The sequence below is a fragment of the Elephantulus edwardii genome, unplaced genomic scaffold, assembly GCF_000299155.1.
Source record: "Elephantulus edwardii isolate Elephantulus edwardi_28Jun2011 unplaced genomic scaffold, EleEdw1.0 scaffold00002, whole genome shotgun sequence".
Classification (NCBI taxonomy): Eukaryota; Metazoa; Chordata; class Mammalia; order Macroscelidea; family Macroscelididae; genus Elephantulus; species Elephantulus edwardii.
Genome location: NW_006399752.1, coordinates 25,157,044 through 25,169,452, shown reverse-complemented (window position 1 = coordinate 25,169,452; position 12,409 = coordinate 25,157,044). Strand labels below are relative to the sequence as shown.

The 12,409-nt window shown below is 35.3% G+C and overlaps 1 protein-coding gene across 1 annotated transcript in view; it reads right to left on the bottom strand.

Annotated features, from left to right (window-relative positions):
• REV3L (REV3-like, polymerase (DNA directed), zeta, catalytic subunit) overlaps positions 1 to 12,409 on the bottom strand; it is a 229,381-nt gene that overhangs the window by 80,086 nt on the left and 136,886 nt on the right. The window contains exons 12-14 of the mRNA XM_006879036.1: positions 9,124 to 9,361; positions 5,278 to 5,420; positions 303 to 4,464 (exon numbers count right to left, since the gene is read on the bottom strand). Coding sequence (XP_006879098.1) covers positions 303 to 4,464; positions 5,278 to 5,420; positions 9,124 to 9,361 — 4,543 coding nt within the window. The remainder of the gene's footprint in view (positions 1 to 302; positions 4,465 to 5,277; positions 5,421 to 9,123; positions 9,362 to 12,409) is intronic.

Here is a 12,409-nt window from a genome sequence, read left to right as displayed (position 1 = left end):
TCAGAAAGGTATTTGTACATATGTAAGTTAATTTTCAAATACTTTAAAAAATTTTCCCTAGTGGAGAAACAATTAAGTATTAGGCCTAACAAGTTGAATACTAAATTCATAAGCATAAATAAATTTCTCCAGATGCAGCCACCCAGTTTTTAAATTTTCATAAAATCTATAATGATAAATAGTTAATCATGACATACTTAAAGTACAGTATCATAGTCAGGATACTAAAAGTTAAGTACCAAATGCTGTTATATACATTACAATTATTCAATGTCTAAAGGGACAAAAATGATGATGATTACCTGGGCTTTTCTGGTGCATCAGAAGGATTACTGCAAAATGGTTCCTGGTAAGTAGTTTCTGAAAGGTCATGATCCAACAACGTTGCCATAATTTCTTCCCTACTTGGTGGCGACATAAGTGGTTTTAGAATGTGAGCAGTTCGAGGGGTGAAGCTGCCATTTTTAGATTGTGTGGGGGAGCTGGTAGACCTTGGTGAACTATCAGGAGTTGGAGTCAATATATCGTTATTTCTGGAAACATACAGTTCCAAATCTTCAGAGGCTGCATCTACCAGTTCACCATCAGGAGAAGACAGAATTGTAGTAAAAGAGTTACTAACTGAGTCAAGAGATTGTCCCATGTCTTTTCTTGAGTGATCCTGAATCCAGTCTGAACTGCCCTGCTGTGGGAGACTGAGAAACACTTCTTTGCTTAGTGAACTCCTATTCAATCGAGGCTTTTCATTGAGACAGTTCTCTGTCTGCTGAACACAGAAAGAATCTATTATTGAGTTAGATCGAGTTGTTAGAGGATGAAAATTATTTTTCCATTGATTGTGGCGATGACTTTCATTGCTATCTAGGGATGACTGCTCAAAAAGTTCAGGACTTAGAGTTCCAGACCTAATCCATGAGGCTGAGTCTGAGGTGTGATGCTTGTCATCACACTTCTGGTTGTTATGATTTAAAAATTCAGTTTTTTCTATACTTTGTCCTGGGAAAAGATCCTGAACAGCATCACTTAGGAACTTCTGAGGCAAATTTTGATCAGCTGGAACAAACTGACTTCCAGAATACAAACTACAAAATCCAGTTTGACCTATTGCATTAATATCAAAATTATAATTATGTTCAGGAGATAAGCTATCTTCAAGTGAGTAACAACTTTCAAAACCTGGGTCTGAGAAAAAGATGGGGCTATCATCTGATAAGGAGTTATCCAACTGACTCGCGTTTTGTAAATGTAGAGGATCCACTTTTAGAAGTCTGGGAATCTTTTCTTTAGGCTTTGCACTTCTTGGTGTTCTAGGTTTTCTTGGAGATGTTACTGATCGTGTTCTTTTAATTGGTTTATTATGTTCAAGGGAACCAGAAACTGTTTTGTTTGGTTGATATTTATTAGATAATGGGTCTTGCGGAACATTTCCATTTTGTGCTTTCTGCTGCCTTTTTTGTAACAATTCTTTCAAAACAGCTAGTCCAGACTGTCCTTCCCCAAATGCTGAAGGTGTTGATGCATTTCGATTTTTACACTGAGAAAGTGCTCTGGTTTGTGAAATCGCTTCTGACAGTGACCTTTGCTTTACTCTTTCAGGTCTGAAATTTGACATATCTAATATAAAGCCTCTTTGCTTTTGCTCCCATGCTATTTGTTTGATTGGACTTCTCAAGGATGTCACAAAGCAATTGTTAGGTATCTGACTTTCCTCGGAAACTGCATTTCCAGAACAAGTTTCACTGTGCTTTGATTGCTCTGCCATACATAAAATCTGCTGCTGACTGTCTTTGCAATGCAAAAAATTAGAGCCATACAGCTGGTCTGGTTTGGATTCTAGGGAATTCCGATATTCATTTAACTTTCCAATAGATGACAAATGGTTTTTTTGTGTGTGTGCATTCTCTTCTGTCTTTGGAGACACTATACCTGAAGATATCTGTGTATTCTGTGCTACCTGAGACAAATGGTTAGAAAGGTCAAATATATTTTTTTGTATCAAAGCTGATTCCTTTAAAGTAAACATAGTATTTTGATTTTGAGACCTCTGAACATTAATTTTTGAAATTCCAGGTCCCGTAGAATTACAGACAACTGATGAATGCAAATCATCTCGTGAACTGGGGAAAGTGTGCACATCTGTAGGCTTGTTGTTCTCTAAGAAAGAAGAAAAGCAGCCAGGTAATTTCTGTTGTGTATTCATTCCTGTGGGAAGGGGCACAGAAAAGGGATGATCTATGGCTGAGCCGGTGAGTGATACATCTTTTTGTTTAAAAAGAAGTTGAGAGCTTCCAGAATTATTTGAAATCTCAGCCATATTCTGGTGTTTCAGCACAAACTTCACTTCAGCACCAGATTGAAATTTTACTTTTTCATCCTTCAGTGTAATGTGCTTCCTTGATGTACTTTTTCCATTTGATTTTTGTTTCTGCTTTGCTCTCGGCTTCTTTTTCCCGTCCTCTATTAATTTACTTGCCTGATTTCGTCTGTTTCTTTTCTTAGTAACTACAGGGGGATTAACAAGCTTTGTCTTTGATTTCTTAACTTGCGCTCTTGCTCGGCCATTTTTCCCTATACGGGAATTAGTCTTGCTATTACATCCGTGAGGACCCTTAAAAAGCATTGCTTCTTTTTCTGCAGCAGCAATAATTTCTTCAGCTCTTGGATCTGTGGGAGACCAGCAGCGAGGTGGAGAAGAATTTATGGGACTTGTGCTTCTCTCAGAAAGAAAACCTAGTTTAGACATAACATCACTATAATTTAAGTCACAGTCTTCGGTTTCAGCATTGTAAGATGGTGAGGGAGGAGAAAGAACAGCATGCGATGACCTTTTTTTCCTGAAAGATAAAGTTCTTTTAATATTTTCATTATTTGTCCTTGGTTGCTTACCAGTTTTTTTCTTAGCAGATTTATGTTTTGATTTTCTTCTCTGACTTTTCTTTGGTGTTAATGGATAAATAGGATATTTGGTGGCAGGGGAGTCAGGAACTTTTGGCCAAAAATCCTTCAAAGGTGCAAGCTTTTTATATAGTTCCATTTTTTCCTCTGTTAATATTACTTGTTTCTCCTTAGAGTCTATTTTTCCTAGCTTCACAAGCATATTTTTTCTCCCTCTAAATCTATTGATAATAATATACTTTATGATGACAGGGGGTAGCTTTTTTGACATTTTTCTTCGTTTTCGAGATTTGAGAGTTCCATCTAAACTTTCACCAATGTCCATGGGATGAGGTAGGCTATTTTTTGAGTTATGTGTTACAAAACTTGATTCACTATCTTCAGTCTCATAATTTACCTTGCGTTTGGCTCTAAGTGTGTATTTATTTCCATACAGTCCAAAAGAGTGCTCCGTTTCTAATGTTCCGTCTCCAAAGTGACAGTCTATAAAAGTGTCTGTAGGGGTTTTATTTTCAAAAGGGCCAAGGGTAACTTTAATTAAATCATTGGTCAACACATTATCCCTCTCAGGATTACTATTACAAGGATTATTTTGTATACAGTTACCTTTTGTGGATATAATCTCATTAGTTTTGGTAGAAGTCTCCTGATGGCCTACTAGTTTCTTTTTACTCAATTTTAACCGGGACTGTTTATTGCTAGGTTGTAATTTATATGTGACAGGAGAGAGTTTCTGTGGTCTACTGAGGCAATTAGAAAGAACAACACTGGGGAAAAACATATAATGTGCTGCTTGCTGGCTGAGGCTTGGTTTTTCTGTTTTATGTTCTTGAAATTCTTCATATCTAATTTTAAGTTTATTTAGTCCACTTTCATCAGCAATACTATCAAGAGAATGTACCACAGTTCTATTCTCCCCTGAGCATGGCAGTAATTCACAATTTTCAGTTAATGATGAAGGGAATAAATTATTCAGAGCTGTGCTGTTACCTTTTTCATTTCCTTCAGAAGAGAATTTATTTTTTGAGTGAGTTAAATCAGAAAAGTTAAAAGAGTTTTTGCCCAGTGTACTTTCACTAGTGTGACGATTCATATGTATAAATGGAGCATCCTTTTCAACCTTTCTAAGGTTTGTATACTTTCTACTTGGTATTTGTCTAGTAATAGATGGCATTTCTTCTTCATAATCAAAAATATTATTTTCACGGGAAGATACTGCAAAGATATCTTTTGTACTACTTTCTTTATGAGAGTTTTCTGAATGCACAGTACAGTTCAAAGATCCAGGATATTTCATAGAGTAGGTGCTTTCATTTTTAAAAGAAGCAATTGAATGATCTAGACATTTTTCTATGTTGCTTGGCTGTGAAAGATCTTCAATTAAATCTTCCTTGTTCAAAACATGGGAAGAAAGGGCACTTGTGTGTTTACACTGAAAGGTAATCTTAGCAGAAGATGGAGGCTCTAACGTAGCAGCATCTTTGTGAAAGATGGAGGGTTTGACTGTTAGCTTGCTTGTTGCAATGACTGAAGAGTGGGTTCTAGAATTCTCGTTGCTCAATGGATTGTCTGGAATAGGAGAAAAAACAATTTATTGTCACTTCTTAAAAAAGAACAAACTAAAAATCCCATATCAAGAAAATGTCACCATGAAAGAAATAATATAAAATTCAGTCTGTATGTTTAAAATTTTTATATCAATAAAAGGTTGTTCATGGTCAAAGACCTAATCTCCTATTGACTTAAACGCTCAAGTAAGCTTTTCTTATTAGTGATATTTTATACACATATTGATTAGAACTAGATCCAAGTGATAGCCAGCCTTTTTTACACAATAAGGGAAAACACTTCAAAAATTTTTCATAACATAATTTGTTTTGCGTTGTCCCTTCAAATAGTTGTTTTAAAGTGGACACACAAGTCAAAGACTGACAAATAAGCTAAGATTTAAAAAAAAAAGTTTTCTATGCTACTTAAATGTCAACACAATTAACTGGTTTAATAGTGATTAACAAATTTTAATTATCACTTTGGGTAGTGAAAAAGGTTAATACCACTGGTTGCCAAACAAAGGGTTCGAGGTTTGAGTAAACTCAGAGGTGTTCTGGGGAGAAGGTCTTGAGATCTATTGAAAAATCTGCCATTGAGAATCAGAAGAGCACAATTCTCTTCTGACATACGTCAAGTCATCGTAAGTTGGAATCAACCAGATGTGAGAAAGAATCATGCATCTACAGTCTTGCAAATATATCTAGAGAAAGAACACAGTAGTCCTGCTAAAATTTCAGCTTAGGTCATTGCACAGGATATGTGAGTACAGCTTTAAAAGAAACAAATACTTTTGCTTCTAAATAACTGCTCACAGTAAACTTGATTATTTACCATTATTTTCATCTGCAGTTCCATCTAACTGAGGTATAGAAAGATTGGTTAGAAACAAACTATTATCACTCCATTCCATTTCTTCTTCTGAAGAGGAGTCTTCATCTTCAGTTGAGCTTCTGTGTGTATTTCTGCACAGTGATCTAGAATATTAAGACTCAATAGTCAGAATGATCATTAGGAAAAAACCCCTCAGATTCAAATAACTAATCTCAACCTATAATAGGAAATCAGAAAAAAATTGAAAATTATTAACTTTAAAGAAAAATCTATTTATTATGCTTTCTTTACATGTCTTTCTACAGCATCTGTACAAAAGTTCCAGCAAATTGACTTTAGAGACATTTTCTAATAACAAAAGATAAATTGAGATTATGTATCATTTTTACCAACTTAAGTTCAACAGTACTATTAACTTAATTTTCAAGGATTAAAAGAGATATTGCAAAAGAAAAGTAGTAATTGTGAAATATCTGAAATACAACTGGAGTTTTACAAAGTATGATCACAGGCACATTAGAAGATATTTAGATTAGAAGATATTTCAGGTACTTAAATTATGATCTAGCAGCCCACCCTTCTCAATATAATAGAATAGACAATAATTCTCAAAAGAGAATTAAATGTTCAAGAATTCTCATCCATTTCAATGTTATCTTTGAAACAGCTTTTTCAACCACATAGACATAACTATACATATAGACCTTGCCAGATGGAATACACAGGAAATAAAATAACTACATGTGTGAAAAGAGATGATGGAGAAACTCAGTATCATCAATAAAAAGGCCATAGCTGACTGTGGAACAGACTATCAAGTGCCTATAAATAAGTTCAAGGTAGGAGCCCTAAAAGCATAGGGAGGGTTAAGTGTTGGGTTGCAAATGAAAAAGTCAGCAGTTTGAACCCACTAGCTGTCCTGAAAAAGAAAAATGACACAATCTGCTGCTGTTAACATTTTCAACTTTAAAAACTTGATGGAAAAGCTGTACTCCAGCCTATAGGGCTCTATGAGTCTCAACTGTTAACAACAATGAGTTTGGTTTAAGTTCATTGTAAAGCTGAAGAAAATACAATCTTAAGTATTTTTACCTGAATTTTGGAGACTATTGCAAAAATAGGCTTGACACAGTTTTCATGACTGACCAAAGACCAGATGAGTTGTTGGATGAAATCATACAGGAATAAAATCAAAGGCCATTTGAAAGGCAGGAAAGAAAGAAATGACCAAAGAGGATGTCAGAAGAAACTCTTGATACTTCTCTTGGACAGAAGTGTTGGTGATGTTACACGCCATTGAGCTGACTATGACTCATAATAAACAACACAAATGACCCTTGCCCTTACCCTGCACTATTCGCATGGTTTCTGATAAGCCTGAGTTCATTGCTACTGTGTCATTCTATCTTGCTGAAGGTCTCCCTCTTTTTATTCTGACTCTTCACCTTTACTAGTATGATTTCTTTTTCTAAAGTCTGGCTTCTCTTGGCAACATGCCCAAAGTATGCAAAATGAAGTTTCACCACCCTGGGTTACACCTTTTGCAAGAAAAATTTGATCTTATGGCAAACTACGGGATAGTCTTAAAGAACATAATAATTTGAAGGAATTTATTCTTCAATCATTCTTATTCATTGTCCAACATACAAATGCATAGGATGAAGTGAAATTACTGTGATTTGGATCAGGGACACTTTAGTCTTTAAATTGGTATCATTAAAGGGTCTTTGACAGTACATTTCCCCAATGCAGTAGGTCTTTAGTTACTCGAACAGCTGTAGTTCAAGCAAAAAGAAGAAATGAGTAAGTAAAAGTGGTACAAAATCTTTCAAAAGACAGCTTGAGAATACAAAGTAAAGCATTATAACGAATGTGCAAAGCCTTCAATCAGAAAGTCAAAAGGGAAGAACATAGTAGCATCTCTCAAGCTGAAAAAGCTGAAGAAAAATTTAAGTCTTCAGTTTAAATATAGAAAGGATTTTACAGGAAAGATATTTAATGACACAGAAGTATGAAAAGAAGATGGAATATAGAATCAATGCACCAAAAAGAACTGGTTAACATTCAACTATTTTTTTGAGGCAACATATTATCACGAACTAATGATACTGAAGGGAGAAATCCAAGCTATCCTGAAGGCAGTGGCCAAAAGCCAAGGCTCCAGAAACAGAAAGAATACAAATTAAGACATTTGAACAAACAGATGCAAACTTGGAAGCAAACATTTATGCATTAAAAAAAATTAAAAAGGAACCAAGCAAACCAGTATAAAATTTATTTTAAAGAAATGTGGAGGAAAAAGGAACCAAAAAAACCCCAAATTAGAAAAAAAATTATTAAATTGGGACAATAAATAAGAAAGACAAAGAATTGATGACATTCAAGTTTTTATTTTTTTAAATTAATCCCCCCTCCCTTGTTGTGTACTGCCAAATTGGATCCGCCTGGCACAGGAGGAGACTGCCCCTTCTTCTCCTGCAAAGCATCTGATGAATTAGAACCATGTGTCTTTGGGATTACAGCACAGCTTCTTGCCACTAGGCCACCAGTGCTCCCTTGGCATTTAAGTTATTGATGGTGAAGAAGACTGGATATTGCGGACTGCTAGAAGAATGAACAAATCTACAATTCTCCTTAGAAGTGAGGATGGTAAAACATCTTCTCGTGTACTTTAGACATGTTATCAGGAAGACCATTGCTATTCTTTGTAAGGTAGAATGCCAGCAAACAAGGGATAGAATCTCTTTTTAAAAATTTTTTATTATTATTATTATTATTTGTGTGTGTGTGTGTACTATCAAATCGGATCTGACTGGTACAGGATGAGATTGCCCCTCCCTCTCCGACAGAGTATCTGGTGGATTCGAACTGCATATCTCTGGGATTGCAGTGCAGCTTCTCGCCACTAGGCCACCAGAGCTCCCCTAGAATGTCAGTGAAATGGACATACCCAGTGGCTGCACAACGGTCTCACACAAATTTTGAGGATGGTGCAAGACAAGTGTTTGCTGTGTTGTACACAGGGTTGCTAAAAGTCTGAACTGACTTAATACCTAACAAGAACAAATAAGATGACAAGGCATTTTTGTGGCACAGTGGTTAAGTACTCTGCTGCTAATGGAAAAGTTTAAACCTATCAGCTGTTCTATGAGACATAGCACATGGCAATCTGCTCACAGACCATAGACCAGAAACCCCACAGAGCAGTTTACTGTGAGCTGCAATTGACTCAATGCCATGCAACAATAAAAGAAGTTTAAAGAGGTATACAAAAATTTTCAGGCAGATTTTGTTCATCTTTACAGAGTATAAAGTTGGTGCCCAGGAGTATACACTCGTGTTTGCTTCTGGGTTTTGTTTATTTTGCTTACTTACTTTTAACATTTAATTATTTCAGTTTAATCAGATCCAGAAGCCATCCCTTGTTCTGAGGTTAACTGTAAGCACTGTTAACAGGACATACATAAGTAAGAAGAGTCTAAAGGCATGTTCAATGGACTAAAACATACTAGCAATTACTGAGATGACACAGAACTGGGCGATGCTTCCTTCTCTTATAGATAAGGTCATTGTGAGTTAGAGTCAACTTGATGGCAACTAACAACTGCAAAGTTAGGTTTCATTCCTTTTAATGAAGCAAAAAAATGTCCAGCCTGAAATAGGAAGTTTCTGCAGTATGAAACATTACTACTTAAAAGAAATTTAACACAAATAGATGACTATCTTTTGACATGTTTTATCAGTAATAATTTCTGATTAAAGAACAGGTAAAATTAAAAGAAATTTGTGATTGAATAAATGGCAAACTGAAAGTTCTTAAATGAATTAAAATAAGGAGTAAATTACCTCTTTTTGGCACAATGTTCTTCAATATTACTGTCCCATCTCTGGGACATAACCAAACTAAGCTCCATTTCTTCTTTTTCAATTTGTGGTTCATTTTCTTCATCATCACTGTTTTGAATATTTTTAGAGTTTGCAAAGGAACGACATGGTGATGTCATCTTATTTCTTCCCCCCTGATATCCATCACTTTCCAAGCCAGCAAGAAGATGTACCAGAGCCTCATCAGGACTACTGTCCACTATAAGATAAGTGAAATTAGTAAAAAGCAAGTAACTTAATTTTCAAAGTAATCCAACAAATTAAGACCCACTATGAAACAATAGTATCGTCACAGATGCTGGCACAAACGAAAAACAATAAACCCCAAACACCTCTAGGACATACACTTAGGTGTTAATTAGGATAGCTCTCTAACTAAAGTGAGACCCCACACCAACTTAACTGGAATGAAGTAGTGTACTTATTAAAAGAAGATTCCTAGATTCCATTTCATACAGATTGAGAAACACAAAGCCAATGGTAACCACAAGTATTTAAAATACATATGAAAATCACTGCTAAGAAAGTTAAAAAACGCATGTGAAAATACAATCTTAGTTTTATGTAGTTTGCAGGATAATGAAAAGAAATTGGAATTGAAAAATACAAGAAAGGTTAAAACCATTATGCAAAAAGTCATAGAGGTCACAACTAGAAATTATTGCACACCTATGTTGCTGTTGTTATGTATCAATGAATTGGAGCTGACTCATAGGTAACCCTCTAATGGGTTTTCAGAGGTAGTTAATCACATGCAGCCGCTGGTGGATTAGAAAAGAATGCTTTTAGGTAGGCAGCATAGCTTCTTACCACTAGACCACCAGAGTTCTCAAAATAAAACCAGATATTAACAAATTTTGGCAAGGATGTGAACAAACTAGAACTTTAATATATTCTTGGTAAGATTATAAAATGATATATCTACTTTAGACAAAAGTTTGACAATTCCTCAAAATGTTAAAACAGAATTAGCATTTGAGTCAGCAATTATACTCCGAGGGGTGTGTATATGTGTGTGTGGGGGTGTATACACATATATACACCCCCCCCATATATATGGAAAAATGTGTGTCTACACAGAAACCGGTACATAAATTATGACTGCAGGGTATTCATAATCACTAAAAAAGTTGAAACTTTCTAAAATTCAAAGAAATAAAAAGTAGATGAGTAGTTATCAAAGGCTAGTAAGAGGAACGAATAGGGAGTGACTGCTAATGAGCACAGGATTTCTTTCTAGGGTGATGGCGTTAGACGGTGGTTAATGATTGCACAACTATGAATATGCTAAAACTCAGTAAATGATACACTTTAGAAGGTAAATTTTATGGTATGTGAGTAACACCTCAATAAAACTTGTATTTTTAAAATAGCAATAAAACAGGGGGTTTGTTCTAGTCAAATATACAAAAAGGTTGCTACAGTTGGTAAGGCAGTGTGATGTCACCCCAAAGGCTCAGAATTCAAATCTACTAGCTGCTGCACAGGAGGGAGATTTGATTTATTGCCTCTGATAACCTGCTGGAGTGTCAGCTGAAACTGGTTACCACTTGATGACGTACAATAACAACAAGTGTACAACCACTTTCTCTATGAGTTAATACATTTCCAACTTACTGAAATACCAAGTTTCAGATCTGTATTGTGGATATTGATTCAAACATAGTTGATATTGCCAAGGATAAAAATATTTGTTTATAAGAATAATTTTGATATTAACCCATTAAAGAAACTTAGAACTGCAAATTTTCTTTTTCTTATCCTAGACTTTAAGAAAGATTGGTAAATAATTATAAATACTTGCTATTTAATTTTTTTTATTATACTGATACACATTTTTGTTCAACAATTAACATCATTTGCACCCAGCAATCAGGAAATAAGGAGACACATAGCATTGGGAAAATCTGTAGTTAGAGACCTCTCCAAATTATTGAGGAGTAATTAAAGTAATTAATTAATTAGGAGTAATTAATGTCAGTTTGAGGACTACGGTGCATCTGATTCAGGCCATAGTCCTTCTGATCACTTTTTATGTACCTGAGAGCTAGACAATAGGGATGACAGAAAAAGAATTGATGCCTTTGAGCTGTGGTGATGGAGAAGAGTGTTGAACATTCCATGGATGGACAAAAGAACAAATGAATGTGTCTTGAAGAGGGTACAGCCAGAGTGCTCTTAGAAAGAGAAAGCAAAGATGATAAAGTTTTGTCTCACATACTTGGGCATGTTACTAGGAGTGGCTATTCCTAGGAGAAAGACACGATACTAGGAAGGGTGGAGGGTGGTTAAATAGAGGAAGACCCTCAACCAGGTGGACTGACAGTATGACTGCTGCAATGGGCTCTTGTGTGTCAGGAAGTGTGAGGATGATGCAGAACAGGACAGAACCCTATGATCTTTGTTCATAGGGTTGCTATGAGTCATATTTGGCTCGACGTCACATAACAACACCACCTTAGACAAGGCAGAGTTGTCTCTGCTGATAACGTAGTCTTTTTTTTTTTTTACATTTGTTTCATAATCTGTCTCCTCTTTTTCAATCTCCAACTTTCTTTAGATTTCTACTTTTAATTATTTTCAATGATAAAAATGTAATTTAACCTTGTATATAGTTTGATTTATAAAGATGCAGAACTGCAACATTTTAGATTGTAAACTGCAAGCTAATCTTCTGTAGTTGTTATAGGGCAATGGGGATGCTCTGCTACTCAGATGACTATCCTGCTGCCATTTTCATGAAGTGAAAATTTTAATGTACTCTTTGGATAAATTCTTTCTGCACCTGACCTTCCATTTTTAGAATAAAAAAGGCCCAGAAAATTGTATTGTTCCTAAATAGTTTCATTCACAAATGAAAATGCAAATAAAAATTTAAAAACCTCCACATATGATGGATTGTCCTATTACACTTGACATTACAAGAAAAAACAACAAAACAAAACAAAACAAAAAACCCCTGAAAACATCTCTACGTTTTCATGGTAGGCAGGGATCAATGTTGATTACTTGTATATAACACAATGTATGGGAATGATTGTATAAAGCACAATTTGAATAGAAATGTGAAACAAAAGTATATAAATGAAACATAATGTATACGAACTGTGTAGGCAAACCAATATAAACTAAAAAGAATGAAAAATAAGAAGACACACACACACACACACACACACACACACACACGTACAACAGCCCTAAACCCTGTTCTATCCTGTGCCAATCGCATTGCCTCTGACACACGCAT